The sequence below is a fragment of the Anomaloglossus baeobatrachus genome, chromosome 4 (assembly GCF_048569485.1).
Source record: "Anomaloglossus baeobatrachus isolate aAnoBae1 chromosome 4, aAnoBae1.hap1, whole genome shotgun sequence".
In the NCBI taxonomy this organism is placed as follows: Eukaryota; Metazoa; Chordata; class Amphibia; order Anura; family Aromobatidae; genus Anomaloglossus; species Anomaloglossus baeobatrachus.
The window spans coordinates 567,287,279-567,310,910 of NC_134356.1; the positions used below are offsets into that span (position 1 = coordinate 567,287,279).

The 23,632-nt window shown below is 47.2% G+C and overlaps 1 protein-coding gene across 7 annotated transcripts in view; it reads right to left on the reverse strand.

Moving 5' to 3' along the window:
- The window catches only part of DENND4A (DENN domain containing 4A), a 209,372-nt gene that overhangs the window by 103,347 nt on the left and 82,393 nt on the right, over positions 1-23,632 (reverse strand). For all 7 annotated transcript variants that reach the window (XM_075346042.1, XM_075346037.1, XM_075346044.1 and 4 more), the window contains exons 4-8: positions 22,967-23,036; positions 18,083-18,252; positions 13,910-14,151; positions 12,327-12,393; positions 8,690-8,748 (exon numbers count right to left, since the gene is read on the reverse strand). In XM_075346042.1, coding sequence (XP_075202157.1) covers positions 8,690-8,748; positions 12,327-12,393; positions 13,910-14,151; positions 18,083-18,252; positions 22,967-23,036 — 608 coding nt within the window. The remainder of the gene's footprint in view (positions 1-8,689; positions 8,749-12,326; positions 12,394-13,909; positions 14,152-18,082; positions 18,253-22,966; positions 23,037-23,632) is intronic.

Sequence of the window (23,632 nt, forward strand, 5' to 3'; positions counted from 1 at the left end):
ATTTACCTGCCTGGGTGTAAATATCCCAGTTACTAATATAGGGATCTAATTATGTGCCTGTCCGTGCCTCTCTTTTATACGGTACCTTTTTTGCTAAAATATTTTAAAAAAATATGTTTAAATAAAGATTGATTTTATTGAAAAATGGCGTTACTCCTTAATTTGGTCATCTAGGGATGTCCAATAAATGTGTATAAATACTTTAAGACCATGTAGTAGAAGGTTACATGGCTTTTTAGCTGACTAAGGGCTCCTTCACACATCCGTGCAATTCAGTCCAATGGCATGGCTTCCTCACCTGATTGACAGCTGTATATACTTCTATGAAGCAGTCACGCTCGGGTCAACAAACGAGCGACCGAACTGTATATTGTGACCGACATCGGACCAAATTGCACTGACGTGTGCCACAATTTTGGTACATTATATCTATACTAGACAACAACCTTTCCCCCTAGAGCATGCCCCTTTTTCAATGAGGCCTAGCCATCTTGAGTCCCACGGTGCAAAAAGTGTCTAAAACACAAATATGGTGCATGTCGTGAAAGACTGTATTTTGGCACAAATTGCACCAGAATTCTGACACTTCGCTAGATAAATTGCTACCACTATGTAACAGAGCAGTAACGAAGGGAATTTTGTTTACTTACCGTAAATTCCTTTTCTTCTAGCTCCAATTGGGAGACCCAGACAGTGGGTGTATAGCTACTGCCTCTGGAGGCCGCACAAAGAACTACACTTAAAAGTGTAAGGCCCCTCCCCTTCTGGCTATACACCCTCCCGTAGGAGTACGGATTCCTCAGTTTTAGTACCAAAGCAAGAAGGAGGAAAGCCAATAACAGTTTCAAAAACAAATTCAATCCGATAACAAGATCGGAGAACTTAAGAAACAACATGAACAACATGTGCACCCGAAAAACGAAACCCTAAGAACAAATAGAGCGGGTGCTGGGTCTCCCAATTGGAGCTAGAAGAAAAGGAATTTACGGTAAGTAAACAAAATTCCCTTCTTCTTTTTCGCTCCTAATTGGGAGACCCAGACAGTGGGACGTCCAAAAGCAGTCCCTGGGTGGGTAAAAAGATACCACATGAACGGGCTGTCAGACAGCCCTTTCCTACAGGTGGGCCACCGCCGCCTGAAGGACCTGTCTACCTAGGCTGGCATCTGCCGAAGCGTAGGTATGCACTTGATAGTGTTTGGTAAACGTGTGCAGACTCGACCAGGTAGCCGCCTGGCACACCTGCTGAGCCGTAGCCTGATGCCGCAATGCCCAGGACGCACCCACGGCTCTGGTAGAATGGGCCTTCAGTCCAGATGGAATCGGAAGCCCAGCAGAACGGTATGTGTGAAGAATTGGTTCCTTGATCCACTGCGCCAGGGTGGATTTGGAAGCTTGCGATCCCTTATGCTGACCAGCGACTAGGACAAAGAGCGCATCAGAACGGCGTAGAGACGCCGTGCGAGAAATGTAAATCCTGAGTGCTCTCACCAGGTCCAACAGATGTAAACCTTTTTCAAATTGGTGAACTGGATGCGGACACAAAGATGGCAAAGTGATATCCTGATTGAGATGAAAGGAAGAAACCACCTTGGGAGAAAACTCTGGAATTGGACGCAGTACTACCTTGTCTTGGTGAAACACCAGGAAGGGAGATTTGCAAGATAACGCCGCTAGCTCGGACACTCTTCGAAGAGACGTGACCGCCACAAGAAAAACTACTTTTTGTGAAAGCCGAGAAAGGGAAACCTCTTTCAAAGGCTCGAAAGGCGGCTTCTGGAGAGCAATGAGAACCTTGTTTAGATCCCAGGGTTCCAATGGCCGTCTGTAAGGAGGAACGATATGACAAACTCCTTGGAGAAACGTGCGTACTTTAGAAAGCCGTGCCAAGCGCTTCTGAAAGAATACGGATAGCGCGGAGACTTGACCCTTAAGAGAGCTAAGCGACAAACCTTTTTCCAACCCAGACTGCAGGAAGGAAAGAAAAATTGGCAATGCAAATGGCCAGGGAGAACACCCTTGAGCCAAGCACCAAGCTAAGAATATCTTCCACGTCCTGTGATAGATCTTAGCTGAGGATGGTTTTCTAGCCTGTCTCATTGTGGCAACAACTTCATGAGATAAACCTGAGGCCGCTAGGATCCAGGACTCAATGGCCACACAGTCAGGTTCAGGGCCGCAGAATTCAGATGGAAAAACGGCCCTTGAGACAGCAAATCTGGACGGTCTGGTAGTGCCCACGGTTGGCCTACCGTGAGATGCCACAGATCCGGGTACCACGACCTTCTTGGCCAGTCTGGAGCGACGAGAATGGCTCGATGGCAGTCGGACCTGATTTTCCGGAGAACTCTGGGTAACAATGCTAGAGGTGGGAACACATAGGGGAGTCGGAATTGCGACCAATCCTGAACCAAGGCGTCTGCCGCCAGCGCTCGGTGATCGTGAGACCGTGCCATGAAAACTGGGACCTTTTTGTTGTGCCGTGACGCCATCAGATCGACGTCCGGCGTCCCCCAGCGGCAACAGATCTGCTGAAACACGTCCGGGTGAAGGGACCATTCTCCTGCGTCCATGCCCTGGCGACTGAGAAAGTCTGCTTCCCAGTTTTCCACGCCTGGGATGTGAACTGCGGATATGGTGGACGCTTTGCTTTCCACCCACGTCAAAATCCGCCGGACTTCCTGAAAGGCTTGGCGACTGCGTGTTCCCCCTTGGTGGTTGATGTACGCCACCGCCGTGGAATTGTCCGACTGAATCCGAATCTGCTTGCCTTCCAGCCATTGTTGGAAGGCTCGCAGAGCAAGATAGATTGCTCTGATTTCCAGAACGTTGATCTGCAGGGTGGACTCTTCCTGAGTCCACGTCCCCTGAGCCCTGTGGTGGAGAAACACCGCTCCCCACCCTGATAGGCTCGCATCCGTCGTGACCACTGCCCAGGACGGGGGAAGGAACGACTTTCCCTGTGACAATGAGGTGGGGAGAAGCCACCAACGCAGAGAGTCCTTGGCAGTCTGAGAGAGGGAGACAGTCCTGTCGAGGGACGTCGATTTCCCATCCCATTGGCGTAGAATGTTCCATTGTAGAGGGCGCAGATGAAACTGCGCGAACGGGACCGCCTCCATTTCTGCTACCATCTTTCCTAGGAAATGCATGAGGCGCCTCAGTGAGTGCGACTGGCTCTGAAGGAGAGATTGCACTCCTGTCCGTAGCGAACACTGCTTGTCCAGTGGAAGCTTCACTATCGCTGAGAGAGTATGAAACTCCATGCCAAGATAAGTCAGAGATTGGGTCGGGGTTAGATGAGACTTTGGAAAGTTGATAATCCACCCGAAACTCTGGAGAGTGTCTAGTGCCACCTTCAGACTGTGTTGGCATGCCTCTTGAGAGGGTGCCTTTATAAGCAGGTCGTCTAGATACGGGATGACCGAGTGACCTTGCGAGTGCAGAACAGCTACTACTGCTGCCATGACCTTGGTGAAGACCCGGGGGGCTGTTGCCAGACCGAAAGGTAACGCTACGAACTGCAGGTGTTCGTCGTGTATGACGAAGCGTAGGAAACGCTGATGCTCTGGCGCAATCGGCACGTGGAGATACGCATCTTTGATATCTATTGATGCTAGAAAATCTCCTTGAGACATTGAGGCTATGACGGAGCGTAGGGATTCCATCCGGAACCTCCTGACTTTTACGTGTCTGTTGAGCAACTTTAGATCCAGGACGGGTCGATACGATCCGTCCTTTTTTGGGACCACAAACAGATTGGAGTAAAAACCGTGACCTTGTTCCTGAAGAGGGACGGAGGTCACCACTCCTTCCGCCTTTAGAGCGGCCACCACCTGCGACAGAGCATCGGCTCGGTCTGGTGGTGGAGAAGTTCTGAAGAAACGAGTTGGCGGACGAGAACTGAACTCTATCCTGTACCCGTGAGACAGAATATCCCTCACCCAACGGTCTTTGACGCGTGACAGCCAAATGTCGCCAAAGTGGGAAAGCCTCCCACCGACCGAGGGTGTGGGAATCGGAGACTGCAAGTCAGGAGGACGCCGTCTTGGCAACGGTTCCTCCGGCTGTCCTTTTTGGGCGTGACTGAGACCTCCAAGAATCTGAGCGTCTCTGGTCTTTTTGAGTCTTTTTTGACGAGGCGAATTGGGACCTGCCCGGACCTCGAAAGGACCGATAACCAGACTGACCCTTCCTCTGTTGGGGTTTGTTTTGTCTGTGTTGCGGTAAGGATGAGTCCTTACCCTTGGAGTGTTTGATGATTTCATCCAAACGCTCTCCAAACAATCGGTCACGAGAAAAAGGCAAATTGGTTAAGCACTTCTTGGAATGAGAATCTGCCTTCCAATGTCTCAACCACAGGGCCCTACGCAAAACAACGGAGTTGGCTGACGCCACTGCCGTGCGGCTTGTAGCGTCAAGAACAGCATTAATCGCGTACGACGCGAATGCCGCCATTTGCGAGGTCAATGGTGCTACCTGCGGGGCAAATGCACGTGTGACTGAGTCGACTTGCACAAGCCCGGCTGAGATAGCTTGGAGTGCCCATACGGCAGCAAAAGATGGCGCTAACGACGCTCCAATCGCTTCATAGATGGATTTCAGCCAGAGCTCCATCTGCCTGTCAGTGGCATCTTTAAGTGCCGCTCCATCTTCAACTGCAACCAAGGATCTAGCTGCAAGCCTGGAAATTGGAGGATACACTTTTGGACACTGGGTCCAACCCTTGACCACCTCAGGGGGAAAAGGATAGCGTGTATCTTTAAGCCGTTTAGAAAAACGCCTTTCCGGATAAGCGTGGGGTTTCTGGATTGCGTCTCTAAAGTCAGCGTGGTCCAGAAAAGTGCTTAATGTACGCTTAGGATATCTGAAATGGATTCTCTCGTGCTGCGAAGCTGACTCCTCTACAAGAGGAGCTGGTGGGGAAATATTTAACATCTTATTGATGGACGCTATAAGATCATTAACTATGGCGTCACCATCTGGTGTATCTAGATTGAGAGCGGTCCCAGGATCAGAATCCTGATCAGTTACGTCCGCCTCATCACCCATAGATTCATCTCGCTGGGATCCTGACCATTGAGATGAATGCGAAAGCCCCTCATAGCGAGCCCGCTTAGGTTGCCTGGGGCCATCGTCCGAGTCAGAGTCTTCACCCTGAGGTGTATGTGCCCGTCCCGGAGCTTGGAGGTAATTCAGCTGAGGGGGACCAGGGGGCAATGATTGCACAGTGTCCGTGGCCTGAAGTACAGGCCTAGCTCGCAATGTGTCAAGAATTTGTGACATAGTGAGAGACATTCTGTCAGCAAAAGCTGTAAACTCAGTTCCTGTCACCTGGACAGCATTCACAGGTGGTACACCCTGGGTCACGTCCAGCAGAGGTCCCGACTGTGCAAGCGCCGCAGGGGCCGAGCACTGCACACAATGGGGGTCAGTGGAGCCTGCCGGTAGAAAAGTCCCACATGCGGTACAGGAAGCATATAATGTCTGTGCCTTGGCACCCTTGCGTTTTGTGGACGACATGCTGTTGGCTCTCTGCAATGTGAGAGAGTCTATAGCCAAAGGGCGACCAGCGCTATGCAGTACAAAGTATTTGCAGGAACAAAATACTAAGATTACTACTGGCACAAGAGGGGGTGAGCCCTGAGGGCTGCTTACCGCCCGCTGAATAGCGGGTAAGAGGCGCAGAATTCCTTGTCTGGGTCTCCCCGGCTGCCCTCTGCAGCTCAGCGTGTCAGCAGGAATGGCTGCCGGCGTCTGTGGAGAGGGGCGGTCCGTGGGAGTTCCCAAACAAAAGTGCGGGAAACAGTGTCCCCTCTGTGCCTATTGTGAGGGCTGGAGTATGTAAAAACGACTCCAGCCCTCAGCGCTGATGCACTGACCAGCGTCCCGCCCCTCTCCTGACTGGCAGGTCTGGGGGCGGGAACGAACGGAACCAGGCCGCAAAAGCCGGGGACTCGAGTTATCAGCGCGGCCGCCGTAAAAGCGCGGCCCGCGCTGAAGTCCCCGGCGCACCACAAGTGCCAGCCGCGCCGCAGTCCCAGCGGCCGGCGCGACCGTTTCCCAAAAGTGTGCCTGCTTCAGCGAAGCTGAATGAGGCCATGGCACAAGCGCCGCAGCGCTGATGTCCCCGGCGCACTACAACACCCAGCATGCTGCGGTGTGAGCGCCAAATGCACGGGGACACAGAGTACCTTGAGGAAGCAGGGCCATGTCCCTGATGTACTCCGCTCCATCCAGCATCTTCTCCAGGGGCTGTAGATGGAGCACGGTCTCAGTGCCTGGAGACCAGTAAATCCCACTTCACCCAGAGCCCTGTAAAAAGGGATGGGGAAGGAATCAGCATGTGGGCTCCAGCCGCCGTACCCGCAATGGGTACCTCAACCTTAAACACCTCCGACATACAGTGGGGTGAGAAGGGAGCATGCTGGGAGCCCTGTATGGGCCCTCTTTTCTTCCATCCGACATAGTCAGCAGCTGCTGCTGACTAAAAACAATGGAGCTATGCGTGCGTGTCTGACCTCCTTCGCACAAAGCTAAAACTGAGGAATCCGTACTCCTACGGGAGGGTGTATAGCCAGAAGGGGAGGGGCCTTACACTTTTAAGTGTAGTTCTTTGTGCGGCCTCCAGAGGCAGTAGCTATACACCCACTGTCTGGGTCTCCCAATTAGGAGCGAAAAAGAAAGATTAGATTAGCATAAATTGAATCACTGCTTTTTCAAGGCTCAGGAGTCTAGTGGGCGGAGCATAAAGAGGTCCGTAAATAGGACCACCCTCTGACAATACTCTCCCATAGCGGTATATAAATCTGCTCCACTCCTATTACTCTATAACTTGTTGCCCATAGAAAGAACTACAAATGTAAGGTTACAGGTTCCTTCTAATAGTCCAAAACCTTTACTTCTGAGCTTTCACCTTCATTAGCAATTAGGAGTGGAGAAAAAAAATATTTGCAGGCCCCCCCGGTCCAGTGGCCAGATCGGTAGTCTGCGGCTGTTAGAACAAATGCCAGTGAATCTGCGCCTTCCAGTCGGCATCCCTGCGCCTCTTCCGATTAGTAAGTCAGGAGACACATGATCTTTATGGCATGAAGCACACGAGATATAACACTAGGCCTATTCTCAGAAGAAGCGTCAAAAATGCCAACACGTAGGAGGCGGCTCTAAGGGCTCTGGTCCTGTGGCCACAGACTACCAGCATGGCCACTGGACAAGGGTTTTGCAAATATTAAAGTGCACTAATCACCAGGATTTTCCTACATAACCTAAAGCCAGTGCTATACTGGCACTATCAGGCTGATTCTATACATACCTTTGTCCGTTAGGCTGTATAGGTTTTGAAACACAAGTTTATAAAATGAGCAGCTTTTCGAGTGGTAACAGCTGAGGATCAGCTGATAGCTGGGGTGGATATTCATAGTGATTCCCGCCCCCTGCCTGTCCATCCTACCCGTTAATTATACTAATTCTATTATAGAAGCGTTTTACTAAGTGATAAAAAGGACCTGTGCTGATGTCATACGCATGTGACCAGAAGGGGCGGGGCCCCAGCCAACAGAAAAATTATGTTGCTTCCTGGTATCAGCTATGTTGGCTGAGGCCCTGCCCCTTCTGGTCACATGGGCATAATATCAGCGCAGGTCCTTCTAGTCACTTAGTAAAACACTTCTATAATAGAACTAGCATAAATAACAGATAGGAGGAAGGAGGAGGTCGGACAGGCAGAGAGTGGGAATCACTACAAATACCCACCCCAGCTATCAGCTGATCGGAGGCTGCTGCCACTCAAAAAGCTGCTCATTTTACAAATTTTACTTGCTTGTGTTTCAAATCCTATACATCCGAGCTGACAACGAAAGGTATCTAGAATCAGCCTGATAGTGCCAGTATAGCATTGGCTTTAGGTTATATAGGAAAATCCTGGTGATTGGTGTACTTTATACTCAAACTTTAATATTGGTGACTTCCACTCCATTTCTCATGTAAAGCATTGATACAGACGTACATCCTAGAGCGCAGGAAGGTCAGCAGTTTGACTAACCTTCATCTGTTTTGTTCTGTTACCGGCATTTGCACAATATTCGGTTAAAGTCCGGTCTAAGCTACAACACTGTATTTAAGACCCGCTAACAATCATAGATGTCATCATTCTGGGATACCACTGAGCTAGCAAAATCTTTAGAATTAATGGGACTAGGAACTAAATCAACAAAGGTCACCCCAGCTAACAGAGTAATTAAATGGGAGACACACGGCTTCTGTTGGCTGCTGGTGAAGGTCGTGGGACCCTGCCAGGAATGACAAGCTTCCAGAAGAAAGAAAAGATAATTATTCAGCACTAATTAATTTTACAGTAATTAAATGGAAATGTTGCTGCTATTATGCAGTCGTGGAGAAAGACAAATCACCGTCTTTTCAATTTCTCCCTGGTGCACTGATGAACGCCGGGCTGGTCATAGTGCGGTGTCCCGAGACACAATGCGAGGAGAGGCATCGCACTGCGGGAAAAGCGAGGTTACTGAAGAAACCAAACCCCAACTGTGCCGGGAGGCTTCCAAAACATGCCCGGCACATGACAGCACCCATCAGATGCTATTAGCTTTACTGGGGCAGCGTTATACAACCTTCATCCACAGAAATCCACCAGTGCACCTGATTGTCGGAGCTGGCACCAAGTGATGTGTACTTGCCTGAGTGGAAGCGGTGAGGACACAGGTTGGCTCAGTATCAGGGTATCGTGCGGAGACAGCTATTCAAAAAGACAGCAAATTGTGTATGATCAGCAGAGCGAAAGGGCTGGATTTACATGAGAGGAGAAACAGACAGGGCAAGCAGCACAATAAACACTTCATATAATTATCACTGCAACATCACAAAGTCCAGCAAAAACTAATCAGGAGCAACGTAACCCAGAAATCATCTCATCTTCACTGAGAACATGAATAATGCAGCATACAGGGATTCAGAGAAGGATAGCGCAGGACTTCAGGGCTTAAAGGGGCATCCTCATCTAGTAATGTCCGAGAAGGGCATTCTCATCTAGTAATGTCCGAGAGGGGCATCCTCATCTAGTAATGTCCGAGAGGGGCATCCTCATCTAGTAATGTCCGAGAGAGGCATTCTCATCTAGTAATGTCCGAGAGGGGCATTCTCATCTAGTAATGTCCGAGAGGGGCATTCTCATCTGGTAATGTCCGAGAGGGGCATTCTCATCTGGTAATGTCCGAGAGGGGCATTCTCATCTGGTAATGTCCGAGAGGGGCATTCTCATCTGGTAATGTCCGAGAGGGGCATTCTCATCTGGTAATGTCCGAGAGGGGCATTCTCATCTAGTAATGTCCGAGAGGGGCATTCTCATCTGGTAATGTCCGAGAGGGGCATTCTCATCTGGTAATGTCCGAGAGGGGCATTCTCATCTGGTAATGTCCGAGAGGGGCATTCTCATCTGGTAATGTCCGAGAGGGGCATTCTCATCTGGTAATGTCCGAGAGGGGCATTCTCATCTAGTAATATCCGAGAGGGGAATTCTCATCTAGTAATGTCCGAGAGGGGCATTCTCATCTAGTAATGTCCGAGAGGGGCATTCTCATCTAGTAATGTCCGAGAGGGGCATTCTCATCTAGTAATGTCCGAGAGGGGCATTCTCATCTAGTAATGTCCGAGAGGGGCATTCTCATCTAGTAATGTCCGAGAGGGGCATTCTCATCTAGTAATGTCCGAGAGGGGCATTCTCATCTAGTAATATCTGAGAGGGCTATCCTCATCTAGTAATATCTGAGAGGGCTATCCTCATCTAGTATTATCTGAGAGGGCTATCCTCATCTAGTAATATCTGAGAGGGCTATCCTCATCTAGTAATATCTGAGAGGGGTATTCTCATCTTAGTTACATAGGTAGAAAAAAGCCCTCTGTCCATCTAGTTCAAACTTCCTCCACCAATTATACATTTTGTCATTAAATCATTGATAACCGACAATGTTGTGTGTACTGAGGAAATCATCCAGCTTTTTCTTTTTTTTTTTTTTTTCAAAAGTGGTTATAGTATCTGCTATTACTACCTCTTGTGGTAGGGCATTCCACAGTCTGACTGCTCTAACTGCAAAGAACCCTTTCCTATTTAGCTGCCGGAATCTCTTTTCTTCCACTTGCAGTGAGTGTCCCCTGGTCCTTAGTATTTTCTTTGGAAGGAAAAAGTCATGTGCCAGTCCTTTATATTGACCACACATGTATTTATACAAATAAATGAGATCTCCTCTGAGACATCTTTTTCTAAGCTAAACAAATCCAATTTTCAACCCCTCATTATATGGGAGGCCTTCCATTTCTGGTAGTAGTCTAGTTACCCGCCTTTGAACTGACTTCTTAATAATCATTTTAAAATGTGGAGCCCAAAACTGGATGCCATATTCTAGATGTGGCCTTACAAGTGATTTATAGAGGGGTAACAATACGTTGGGATCACGGGATCTAATCTCTCTTTTTATACACCCTAAAATCTTGTTTGCTTTAGCAGCTGCTGCTTGACATTGAGTGCTGCTGCTCAGCTTATTTGTAATGAGAATACCCAAGTTCTTCTCCTGTTCTGTAGTCCTGAGTTTCTTTTGTCACAGAGGGGTATCCTCATCTTGTAATGTCAGAGGGGTATCCTCATCTAGTAATGTCACAGAGGGGTATCCTCATCTAGTAATGTCACAGAGGGGTATCCTCATCTAGTAATGTCACAGAGGGGTATCCTCATCTAGTAATGTCACAGAGGGGTGTCCTCATCTAGTAATGTCACAGAGGGGTATCCTCATCTAGTAATGTCACAGAGGGGTATCCTCATCTAGTAATGTCACAGAGGGGTATCCTCATCTAGTAATGTCATAGAGGGGTATCCTCATCTTGTAAAGTGATGACATATCCCTAGATTAAGCCATCACTCTGATTGGTATTAATCATCCATGTGGGACTCCCATTAATTGAGAGGCTGAAAAGAGCAAATCAATGGTTAAGAGCCGCATCCACTACTAAATTCTGCCTGCACGGCTATGCTCGGCTGTATAAAAACTGCAGCCAACTTTATTAACATTGCATTTCCAAGCACGGGGGGCACTTTACATAGTCAGAATACTCCTTTACATTCCCTATAGCTGAGACGGACTGGGAGCTAAGGATGAGCTGCCCGACATCCCGAGTATTGTGTATTCCTAGCAGCCAGACTGTCAGGAGACTGTGCCGTTTCTTCAAGCATAAGAAAAAGAAATCTGATAAATGGCTGGCTTTTGTGTAGTTTTTATTATTTTTTAACAAAGCCTCATACACTGCATTTAACAGACATCATCACAAGGACGAGGAAAAACTAATGTGTGAACGTGTTCTCACTGCAACACTGACAACAGAAAAGGGCAGAAGAGACTGGCCATGGTCTCACCCGAATACTAAATGCCCCTCTGTACAGGCGCGCTATATGTATCACTAACAATATTAATATCATCCTGGTGTAGAGCGCCGGCCTTAGACATGAATTTCTATAGCTAAATTCCCCTGATCCACTATCAATCTAATACCTATGGGCACTGTCTAAAGGAGATTACCAAGACTAAAACACTAAAGGGAGGAATCCGTCTTTGGGCACTCCCTCTCCATTTACTAAAATACATGCATTTGGCACTAAAAATAATTTATGCAATTAGGTTTGGTGTCACATGTTGCACAGTTTGGCTCAGTGTCTCCCTGCATGTTCAACTTTGATGTGGTCTACGGTCATAAATCAGTTGAAAAGGGTTAAGAAAATGAAATGAGTCACTAGCTCCATTAGGGCTCGTGCACATGACTGATTTTCTCATCCGAGCGCCATCTGTGGTTTTCATGGATAGCACTCGGACCTACAATATTCTATGGTGCGGTGCACGGACGATTTTTTTCCGTAGACCGAGGGGTTCAAGAAAAATAAAATGGAGACAAGTTTCATATTGAGACAAGTGTCAGATCAAAATCATCAATGCAAGTCTATGGGTCTGTGAAAAAAAATACAAACCACGGACCACACTCTGATGACTGAATAAAACATCATCTGAACACAGTGGTCCGTGTGCTGACCAATTTCAGATTCGGACAGCACACGTCCGTATTATACACTCGTCTGATCAAGCCCTAAGAGTTCAAGAGACTGTTGCACATACTTGTTCTGCAATGGGAAACATCCACCAGACATTTGTGACATATCATGTGGCTAAATATAGGAGGTGTAATTCACAAAATGACGCAGAACATTCACATGTACTTATCAGTGTCTAAGGATCTCCTAGTGTTTTAGTCCGTGCAACACAGTAACCGTAGACTTACCTGGACCAATATTCTGGGCCTTTGTGGAGAAGGGAATGGAACTTTGTGCATGAAATGGGAGATGTGTCTAGACAAAAGAAAAAAGTCACTAATGTACAATATCCAAATCTAAAGACATCCCCCCCCCAAAAAAAAAATAAAAAAATCTTGCTTTTTCTCAACATTTAGCAATAATTATTTATTGAACAAAGGTTTATGATGGATTAAATACATTATTGATCAAAAACCAAGGGCCCTGAGGGAGGAAAGGGAAAGGGAGGAAAGGGAAAGGGAAAAAGGAGGAAAGGGAAAGGGAAAAGGGAGGAAAGGGAAAGGGAAAAGGGAGGAAAGGGAAAGGGAAAAGGGAGGAAAGGAAAAGGGAGGGGAGGAAAGGAAAAGGGAGGGGAGGAAAGGAAAAGGGAGGGGAGGAAAGGAAAAGGGAGGGGAGGAAAGGAAAAGGGAGGGGAGGAAAGGAAAAGGGAGGGGAGGAAAGGAAAAGGGAGGGGAGGAAAGGAAAAGGGAGGGGAGGAAAGGAAAAGGGAGGGGAGGAAAGGAAAAGGGAGGAAAGGAAAGGAAAAGGGAGGAAAGGAAAGGAAAAGGGAGGAAAGGAAAGGAAAAGGGAGGAAAGGAAAGGAAAAGGGAGGAAAGGAAAGGAAAAGGGAGGAAAGGAAAGGAAAAGGGAGGAAAGGAAAGGAAAAGGGAGGAAAGGAAAGGAAAAGGGAGGAAAGGAAAGGAAAAGGGAGGAAAGGAAAGGAAAAGGGAGGAAAGGAAAGGAAAAGGGAGGAAAGGAAAGGAAAAGGGAGGAAAGGAAAGGAAAAGGGAGGAAAGGAAAGGAAAAGGGAGGAAAGGAAAGGAAAAGGGAGGAAAGGAAAGGAAAAGGGAGGAAAAGGGAGGAAAGGAAAAGGGAGGAAAGGAAAAGGGAGGAAAGGAAAAGGGAGGAAAGGAAAAGGGAGGAAAGGAAAAGGGAGGAAAGGAAAAGGGAGGAAAGGAAAAGGGAGGAAAGGAAAAGGGAGGAAAGGAAAAGGGAGGAAAGGAAAAGGGAGGAAAGGAAAAGGGAGGAAAGGAAAAGGGAGGAAAGGAAAAGGGAGGAAAGGAAAAGGGAGGAAAGGAAAAGGGAGGAAAGGGAGGAAAGGAAAGGGAGGAAGAAAAAGAAAGAAAAATGTGCCTTACTCACTCTCCCCAGGGTCCACCATTGTCTCCGCTGCTATTCCCAGTGTCTGTTATTAGCTGCAGAGCTGACACTCAATAAATGACCTCAGTGGCTCTGCCTGTTTAGACTAAACACTGAGCTCACTGATTGGCTGTGCTGTCCATGTGGCGTCAGAGCTGCAGCCAATAACAGACAACGGAGCATCAACAGAGAATCAGAGCTGGACATGGAAAGGATGAGTAAATAATGTTTTTTTTACAGCAAATGGTGCCTAGGGACCGCATCTTCTTAAAGGGCAAAACCCCTTTAACAAAAGAAGCCTAATAGCATGCATAGAGTAAGTAAGAGTGTGACACCAGACGTCAGGCTGCTCAGAACAGCGTGTATTCATGTGAGCCGACGGAACAAGACAATATCAGTAAATTATTCACAGCTTCCAGTAAGGATTACTTACTTCTCTATTGGGAGCACATGAGGTCCAGAGATGGAATAGCGATAGAGGAAAGTGAGAAATTTCTTGAACGCTTCAAAGAAAGGCCAGTGAGACAGGAGGCAGATGCACTTGCTGACATGGATGCTTTTAGAGGCATCCATCCTTCCCTCTGTGTTGTTTGCCAGTCCCAATTGAACTTTCTGTTTTTCGGTCAATTGCTCATGACCACATGGCTCGTAGAACTGAATGGCCGCACCGTACACCTAAATGTAATGCAGTTTATAAAAAGCCATCATAAAAAAAGACTAAGGTATAATAACAGGAGTAAATATAGGTTTTACACAGCCACAAAGAATCCGTGCTACAGATGCTAGAATTGCGTCTTATTGTTCTAGGGACTGTGCCATGCAGCCACCTTATAGAGGCCTAAATTTAAACAAAAATCCTGGTATCAGGCCATGTTCACAGGTGCGAATTCGTTCACTCTGCTTTTACATAAGTTAGTAGTGGTATGTTTGGACTAAGATTTTCCATAGACAGAAGCTGCTAATCACTGAGGGGGCGGAGTCAGACTAGAGTTCACACTCTGCTGAGACCCACTATTGATAAAGGTAAGAGGCTTAAAGGGAACCTGTCAGGTGTATTAGGGGTGCTTCACACACAGCGAGATCGCTGCTGAGATTGCTGCTGAGATTGCTGCCGAGTCACGGTTTTTGTGACGCAGCACTGACCTCATTAGTGATCTCGCTGTGTGTGACACTGAGCAGCGATCTGGCCCCTGCTGTGAGATCGCTGCTCGTTACACACAGCCCTGGTTCGTTTTTTTATTGTTGCTCTCCCGCTGATAAGCACACATCGCTGTGTGTGACAGCAAGAGAGCAACAATCCTGAATGTGCAGGGAGCAGGAGCCGGCGTCTGACAGCCTGCGGTAAGCTGTAACCAGGGTAAACATCGGGTAACCAAGGTGGTTACCCGATATTTACCTTTGTTACCAGCGTCTGCAGCTCTCACTGCCAGTGCTGGCTCCTGTTCTCTGCACATGTAGCTGCAGTACACATCGGGTAATTAACCCTATGTTTACTGTAGCTAGGAGAGCAGGGAGCCAGCGCTAAGCAGTGTGCGCGGCTCCCTGCTCTCTGCACATGTAGCGACGTTATGATCGCTGCTGCGTCGCTGTGTTTGACAGCTAAGCAGTGATCATAACAGCGACATACAAGCTCGCTGTTGTGTCACAGAAAATGGTGACGTAACAGCGACGTCGTTGTCGCTGTCGCTATGTGTGACACCAGCCTTACGCACCTAGAACCAGGAGTAGTTCTGGGTGCATATTGCTAATCCCTGCCTAACTGTCCCTGTATACACTGGCATAGATAAAGAGATCTTTAGAAAAAGTATTTCTAAAGATCTTATATCGTATGCTAATGAGCGAGGGCAGTAGTCTGAAGGGAGTTGCTTCCCTTGCTAGTTGCCCCAATTAGCATATTAATATATCCCTGTGGGTATGCTATCATGCTAATGAATGTGCAGCGTCAGAGGAGATCTCACTCACCTCTCCGCTGTCATCGCCGCTTGATGCTGGATTTAAGCTCAGTGCGCATAATCCCGGAGTCTGGGTCATGCGCACTGTGAAGCCGGGTGTACGCGTACTGGCTTCAAACAAGTAGTGCGCATGACCCAAACTCCGGGATCATGCGCACTGAGCTGAAATCCAGCATCAAGCAGCGATGGCGGTGGAGAGATGAGTGAAATCTCCTCTGATGCTGCGTATTCATTAGCATGATAGCATACTCACAGGGGCGTACTAACATGCTACTGAAGACGACTAGCCAGGGACGCAACACCCTTGGGGCTACTGCTCTCACTCATTAGCATACGATATTAGATCTTTGGAAATATTTTTTCTAAAGATCTCTATATCTATGCTAGTGTATACAGGGACGGTTAGGCAGGGATTAGCAATGTGCACCCAGAACTGCTTGGTGTTCTGGGTACATATTGCACCTGACAGGTTCCCCTTAAGATTGCAAAAACAAAAAAAAGACATAACAGACACAGGGCTGGAGTCTCTGTTTCAACACTTGCAGCATGCTGTCTTCAGGTTACATTGCAGAAATCTGCTGACAGTCCCTTTAATCATTTTAGCATTGACCTCAATGGCTACAGTCCTGGTTTCACAGAAAAACATTGCCTGCACAAGTAAAGTAAAAAAAAAAAACTACCTTATGTTCCCACAATGAATTGTATCAAGTGAGCAACTAAGTTCAACTACAGTAACAAACCTACTTGTGTGTCTGTAGTGCTGTAGGGAAATCCATTTATATACAGTCATATGAAAAAGTTTGGGCACCCCTATAAATGTTAACCTTTTTTCTTTATAACAATTTGGGTTTTTGCAACAGCTATTTCAGTTTCATATATCTAAGAACTGATAGACTGAGTAATATTTCTGGATTGAAATGAGGTTTATTGTACTAACAGAAAATGTGTAATCCGCATTTAAACAAAATTTGACCGGTGCAAAAGTATGGGCACCTCAACATAAAAGTGACATTAATATTTTGTAGATCCTCCTTTTGCAAAAATAACAGCCTCTAGTCGCTTCCTGTAGCTTTTAATGAGTTCCTGGATCCTGGATGAAGGTTTATTTGACCATTCCTGTTTACAAAACAATTCCAGTTCAGTTAAGTTTGATGGTCGCCGAGCATGGACAGCACGCTTCAAATCATCCCACAGATTTTCAATGATATTCAGGTCTGGGGACTGGGATGGCCATTCCAGAACATTGTAATTGTTCCTCTGCATGAATGCCTGAGTAGATTTGGAGCGGTGTTGTGGATCATTGTCTTGCTGAAATATCAATCCCCTGCGTAACTTCAGCTTCGTCACTGATTCTTGCACATTATTGTCAAGAATCTGCTGATACTGAGTTGAATTCATGCGACCCCCAACTTTAACAAGATTCCCGGTGTCGGCATTGGCCACACAGCCCCAAAGCATCATGGAACCTCCACCAAATTTTACTGTGGGTAGCAAGTGTTTTTCTTGGAATGCGGTGGTTTTTTGCCTCCATGCTTAAGCGTTTTTGTATGACCGAACAACTCAATCTTTGTTTCATCAGTCCACAGGACCTTCTTCCAAAATGTAACTGGCTTGTCCAAATGTGCTTTTGCATACCTCAGGCGACTGTTTGTGGCGTGCTTGCAGAAACAGCTTCTTTCGCATCACTCTCCCATACAGCTTCTCCTTGTGCAAAGTGTGCTGTATTGTTGACCGATGCACATTGACACCATCTGCAGCAAGATTATGCTGCAGGTCTTTGGAGGTGGTCTGTGGATTGTCCTTGACTGTTCTCACCATTCTTCTTCTCTGCCTTTCTGATATTTTTCTTGGCCTGCCACTTCTGGGCTTAACAAGAACTGTACCTGTGTTCTTCCATTTCCTTACTATGTTCCTCACAGTGGAAACTGACAACTTTTTGTATCCTTCCCCTGAACAACTATGTTGAATAATCTTTGTTTTCAGATCATTTGAGAGTTGTTTTGAGGAGCCCATGATGCCACTCTTCATAGGAGATTCAAATAGGAGAACAACTTGCAAGTGGCCACCTTAAATACCTTTTCTCATGATTGTATACACCTGCCTATGAAGTTCAAAGCTCAATAAGGTTACAAAACAAATTTAGTGCTTTAGTAAGTCAGTAAAAAGTAGTTAGTGTTCAAATCAAGAAATTGATTGAGGTGCCCATAATTTTGCACCGGTCAAATTTTGTTTAAATGAGGATTGCACATTTTCTGTTAGTACAATAAACCTTATTTCAATCCAGAAATATTACTCAGTCCATCAGTTATTAGTTATATGAAACTGAAATAGCTGTTGCAAAAACCCAAATTGTTATAAAGAAAAAAGGTTAACCTTAATAGGGGTGCCCAAACTTTTTCATATGACTGTACAATCCCCACTTTCCAACCTTGCGGCAGCTAAACTGATTTTACAACATGTAGGAGGCAAGTGACTACAATGCCCAGGAACACCTGAATCCAAAAGCAAAGAATACAGTAAGAGCGTCACCTATATCCTAAAATCCACTATGAGCAATGTCCCCTGTATAAAGACAGTACTGAATGAAGAAGGAAGGAGACGCTGGGAGTCAGTACAATATACACGTTTACTTATGAGGGCCTAATGTCTCGTACCTTTGCAGCAGATGCGCCAGTTAGAACAAAGGTAGAAAAAACTGGAAGCGGATAGTTACTGTTGGACGGCCAGCATTCAATGGTCGCCCCCATGGGCAGGCAGAAGAGCGGCACCGACTCTGGCAGAGGAAAGGACTCGTAATCCTCTTCTGGATATCTGCATATTAAACCTGCACAAAGGAAAGCACGCTGATTACTGCAGCAGAATCGCAGTGTTATAACCTCCGCAATCACCAGTCTGTACATAGACCATTAGCGGGGTGAACTGCACTGTCAATGGTAACACACAGTATATAAAGCCTAAGAGAAAGCCAGTATCAGACTGTCTAAATCCTGCACTATACGAGCGTGGTAATAATGGAGGTGTGATTGTCATCCACAGATGTGGCATTCTTCCCCTTTGGCCAAGATGGCGGACTTGGCAGAAAGTACAGGAATCAGCGCTCTGCATGGTGCTGGGACAACTTGATAGGAATCATATAGAACAGGGATGGGACACCTCCGGCCTGCTGGTCACATACAGCCCGCGATAACCTTTTCTGCGGCACCCTGGCAGCTTCCAGGGACCACAGTACTCAGGCAGCAGCCTGATCTTGCTGTCTGCTGGCCTTTTAAACCCTGTAAGCAGCGTTCTATGCTGAACATACACTGCATACACTGGAGGATTGCATCCACCCGCTGGCCAATGCCAGCATGAGGACGTACTTTGTGGGCAGGGTAAGTGCGCAATGCGCTCTCGTCCCACAGAAGAGGAGCAACTGCATCAGAGTCCTCAGGTTTGTTTGTGCCCCCACGGCTGCCTGTGCCCCTCCAGCCTCCCCACGGCTGCCTGTGCCTCCCCACGGCTGCCTGTGCCCCTCCAGCCTCCCCACGGCTGCCTGTGCCTCCCCACGGCTGCCTGTGCCCCTCCAGCCTCCCATAGGGCTGCCTGTGCCCCTCCAGCCTCCCATAGGGCTGCCTGTGCCCCTCCAGCCTCCCATAGGGCTGCCTGTGCCCCTCCAGCCTCCCATAGGGCTGCCTGTGCCCCTCCAGCCTCCCATAGGGCTGCCTGTGCCCCTCCAGCCTCCCATAGGGCTGCCTGTGCCCCTCCAGCCTCCCATAGGGCTGCCTGTGCCCCTCCAGCCTCCCATAGGGCTGCCTGTGCCCCTCCAGCCTCCCATAGGGCTGCCTGTGCGCCTCCAGCCTCCCATAGGGCTGCCTGTGCCCCCCAGCCTCCCCACAGCTGCTGTACCCCTCCACGGCTGCCTGTGCCCCTCCACGGCTGCCTGTGCCCCTCCACGGCTCCCCACGGCTGCCTGTGCCCCTCCACGGCTCCCCTCGGCTGCCTGTGCCCCTCCACGGCTCCCTGTGCCCCTCCACGGCTCCCCACGGCTGCCTGTGCCCCTCCAAATTTACTAGAATTTAAAGCTGGAACTTAGAAAAAAAAGTTTACTCCAGATTTTATAAGGAGGCAAAGGTCTCCTAATAAATCAGGCGTTACAACTTTTAACATTGTATTAAAGGGAACCTGTCACGTGAAAAAAAAAAACACTATAACCTACAGATATGGGGTTAATCTGCAGGTTAATAGCGTTGGATCCTGACCAGCACAGTCATTTAGAGCCCCGCAGCCGGGAGGTAATGCACTTTATTCCTCCTGGCAGCGTTCAGTTTTTAGTCATAGGGGTGGGAACCTGCGTGGATTCAGTCACCACTCTGTGTATGGAGAGCGGCAGCTGTAATGGTACCCCCAGTTTTAACTGACAGCTTTCACTAATGGTGAATGGCTGTCAGTCAGTGCAGGGGGAGTGAGGGTGGGGGACAGGGGGCGCGGCTACAGTCTTCGCGCTCCACACACAGAGCGGTGACTGAACCCATGCCGGCACAGCCCTCATGACCGAAACCTGAATGCTGCCGGGAGGAATAAAGTTAATTTCCTCCCGGCAGTGGGGCTTTAAGTGTCGGCGCTGGGCAGGTTCCAAATGCTATGAACTTGCAGATTAACTACACATCTGTAGATTAATAGCATTTTTTTTTAGGTGACAGATTCCTTTTAAAAATGATTTTTAACATCAGCAGCAGTCAACAAACAAATACTTTACTCAACGTCTTCAGGACCAGGGCTGAGTCTCTAATGCTGCTGTCAACATCGGTTATCGATTGCAGTGCCGACATTACATTGACAGCGCTGCAGCCAATTAGTGAGATCGGCGACCTTGAGCGGCTCATGCAGTGAACTTGGCCAGAGCTACCACGCCCGGTTATTGGCTGCAGAGCTACTGACGGGAAGCCAGTGCTGCAGTCAGTAACCAACAGCGAGAGCAGCGTCAGAGATTCAGCGCTTGACACAAGGAGACCGAGAAGAGCAAACTTTGTTTTATATAATAAATAAAAAAAAACAACCAATCTGCAGCCGGGAAAGAGGGGTTTTCTGAAACTGGAAAACCCCTTTAAACACCAGCGTGTGAAACTTAAATACCTTTGTTTAATTAAGGAATGGGTGATTTAATATCTTCTAGGAGAGAAAAAAATATCACATCAAATCCTACATAATCATTATAATATAGTCAGAGTGATATTACAGCCGAGTATATCAGAGGCGGTCACAGCTAATAAGCGGAGACCTCCCAGCGCCGTGCGGATGAATACTCTCATTTACAGTAACAATAGGGATCATCTCAGGATAGTAAGAGGTCTGAGAAATTGGTGCACAACATTCATTTATAATCATCAACCCAATACGCAGATGGCAAAAGGCAAAAAAAATAAAATGATGGGTTTGCAATGAGAAAGATGTGAAATCACAGATATGAGTTTTAACCTGATCATTACAAGACAGCTGGATTATATAGAATGTCTTCACACGGATTAATGCTAATCCCCCATGTAGTCATACCACACACGCTACAGACCGTATTCCTTCCATTCTGGGCACTTCTACTGCAGACCTTTCTCTGACTGTTCCCTATTGTGTCAAACCAGCAGAAGACATTATGGAACAGATTTTCAGAAATAGAAATTTTTACAAACGTTTTGTCAACGCCGAATATTCCCTGACGCTTCTGGGAATCAGGCAATCTCCGAAACAGATCCTTTTTTATGGCAAAAGACTACCAGATGTAGCCAGCTCCAACTAAATGAGAACGCTGCAACTAGTAAACAATCATATCGAATCTACGCCATTTTCAGAACTTTGTATTCATTTGGGGCATCAAACATTGATTTGTCACTTGCTAAATCTGAACATTAAAGAGAATCAGGCAGCAGGTTTTTGCTATGTAATCTAAGAGCAGCATGATTTAGGAACAGAGACCCTAAATTCAGTGATGTGACACTTACTGGGCTCTTTTGCTGATTCAATACAATCAGTGTTTTATCAGCAAAAGATTATCATGACATGACAACTGGCCTTGTGCCTCCTAGTCTAAAGCTGGGTTTACACACTGCAACATCTCAAACGACATCGCTGTAACGTCACCGGTTTTGTGACGCAATAGCGATGTTGTTTGCGATGTTGCAGTGTGTGAATCCTATCAGCGACCTGGCCCCTGCTGTGAAGTTGCTGGAAGTTGCTGATCACTACACGTCGTTCAGGACCATTCCTAGGTCCTTTGTTTCCAGCTGTGCAGCATGAAGTTTCAGTGTGTGAATCCTTTTCAGCGACTTTGTTAGCAACTTCCCTTTCAAGAGGCTGCTTATCAACGTCCCCAACAACCAGCTAGGTCGCTCTGCAGGTCCGGATCGCTGGTAAGTTGTTGGCCAGGTTTGCTGGGTTGAACGCTCACCAGAGACTTAGCAGAGACTTATGGAGATCGCTATTGCGTCACCAAATTGGTGACGTTACAGCGATGTCCTTTGCGATGTTGCAGCGTGTAAACCCAGCTTAACCCCATGCTCAGAACGGATTAGCAGCCCTCTGTCACTATACAATGTACACAGACAGGTGGAACAATTGAGCTCTGCAGCAGAGAAAATGGTACCATCATAACCGCTTCACCTAGTAAACTAAATGACATCTCTGGAATCAGGGTCTCTGTCCCTACCTCATGCTGCTAGCAGATTACATAGTGAAAACCTGCTGACAGATTCCTTTTAATGTACGCCAGTGGGGAGGTGGGGAAATAAAGAACAGTGATTAATATACCTACATGGTTGTCCCAAATTTACAATTTCCATTACACCATCTTGATAAATGCAATAAAATACGCAGTCTAATAAAGTCATATGTACTTATTAAAACAGCATAGTGTGAGCCCTGAAAATGCAGACCGCGTTCATGCTCTTTTCCTGGCATATATTTTATGCCCGAGTGTCTGGACCTCCATCTGGCAGGTGTGGAAATGTAAACTATTTATTTAGCTATACCCGTAAAGCACTGCTGACTGTGCTTTCATACATAAGGGGTCGGCAAAGAAAAAATGAGTAATGTGCCATGTGTCTTTTTTTTATTTAGCAGATCCAGGCTTGGACTGGCCCACCGGAGGAAAGGTGAATCCCCTGGTGGGCCCTCCAGACGAGCACTATACACTGGCAAAGACCACTTATAGCATTTTATTAGTTATATCACCCATCTTATTATTTTATGGAACCATAGGCTGAAATTTCATAAAGGACTAGCAGTCAACCACACAATCCCATCAATCTCCAGCCAATAACATGTACATGAAGAGTGGGCCCCTGAGGCAGTTACCGGGGAGCCCTTGCTGTCCAGTCCGGCACGGAGCAGATCCCAATGATTGACAGATGTCTGGACAGACTGTGGCCACCATTGGGCCTATAACTCCAGAAAGTGGTCACAATGCAGGGTACACCTAGCCTTACTATATGTAATACATGCACAGTACCTCTTTTAAGTGGAATGACAGTGACAGTATAGGACCACCCTACAACCGGACGGCTACTTACCAGCTTTATAGGAGACTGCATTGGCTTTCACAACTGACTTTTTGTAACAGAGGTACACCGCCGACCCCCACTGAAAGAGAAGACATTAAATCATGTCATATAGAGACATCGCCTGCCAAATCCCCCACTAGAAAAGAGCTCACATAAATGCATCAGCCTCGGTCATTATAAAGCAGAGACAATAGCGGCTTCTATTAACTCTATTGTTATGTAAGGGACGATCCAATCTAGAACAATGTCATCTGTAGCAGAGAAATGGGGGCAGCAGCCGAGTACTCGCTGCAGATATGTGATCTGAAGATATGTCCCTGCTGTCCGCTTTATATACACGAGCGACCGGCTGCTATCAATGAGGAAAACTGCAGAACACCACACGCTTACACTGCAGTGGCTGCTACCAGGGAACAGTAGCATAACACGCCAGCTGTAACATAGCATGGACACTTGTTAGCGGCAGTCTTGTAATGCTCAGCCTATTTACCCTTCTAGGGTACAGGGATCTCATGGATGGTGGGGTTCCCTGCTTGGGACGCCCCCCGACAGATCCTTGTACCCTGTTATAATGGAACAGCCCTGTAAAATGTACATGGTGGAAACACTGGATTTCTCATCTGCAATGGTGAGTGGAAAATCATTTATGTTAAACAGTGGATAAAATTCTAAGCT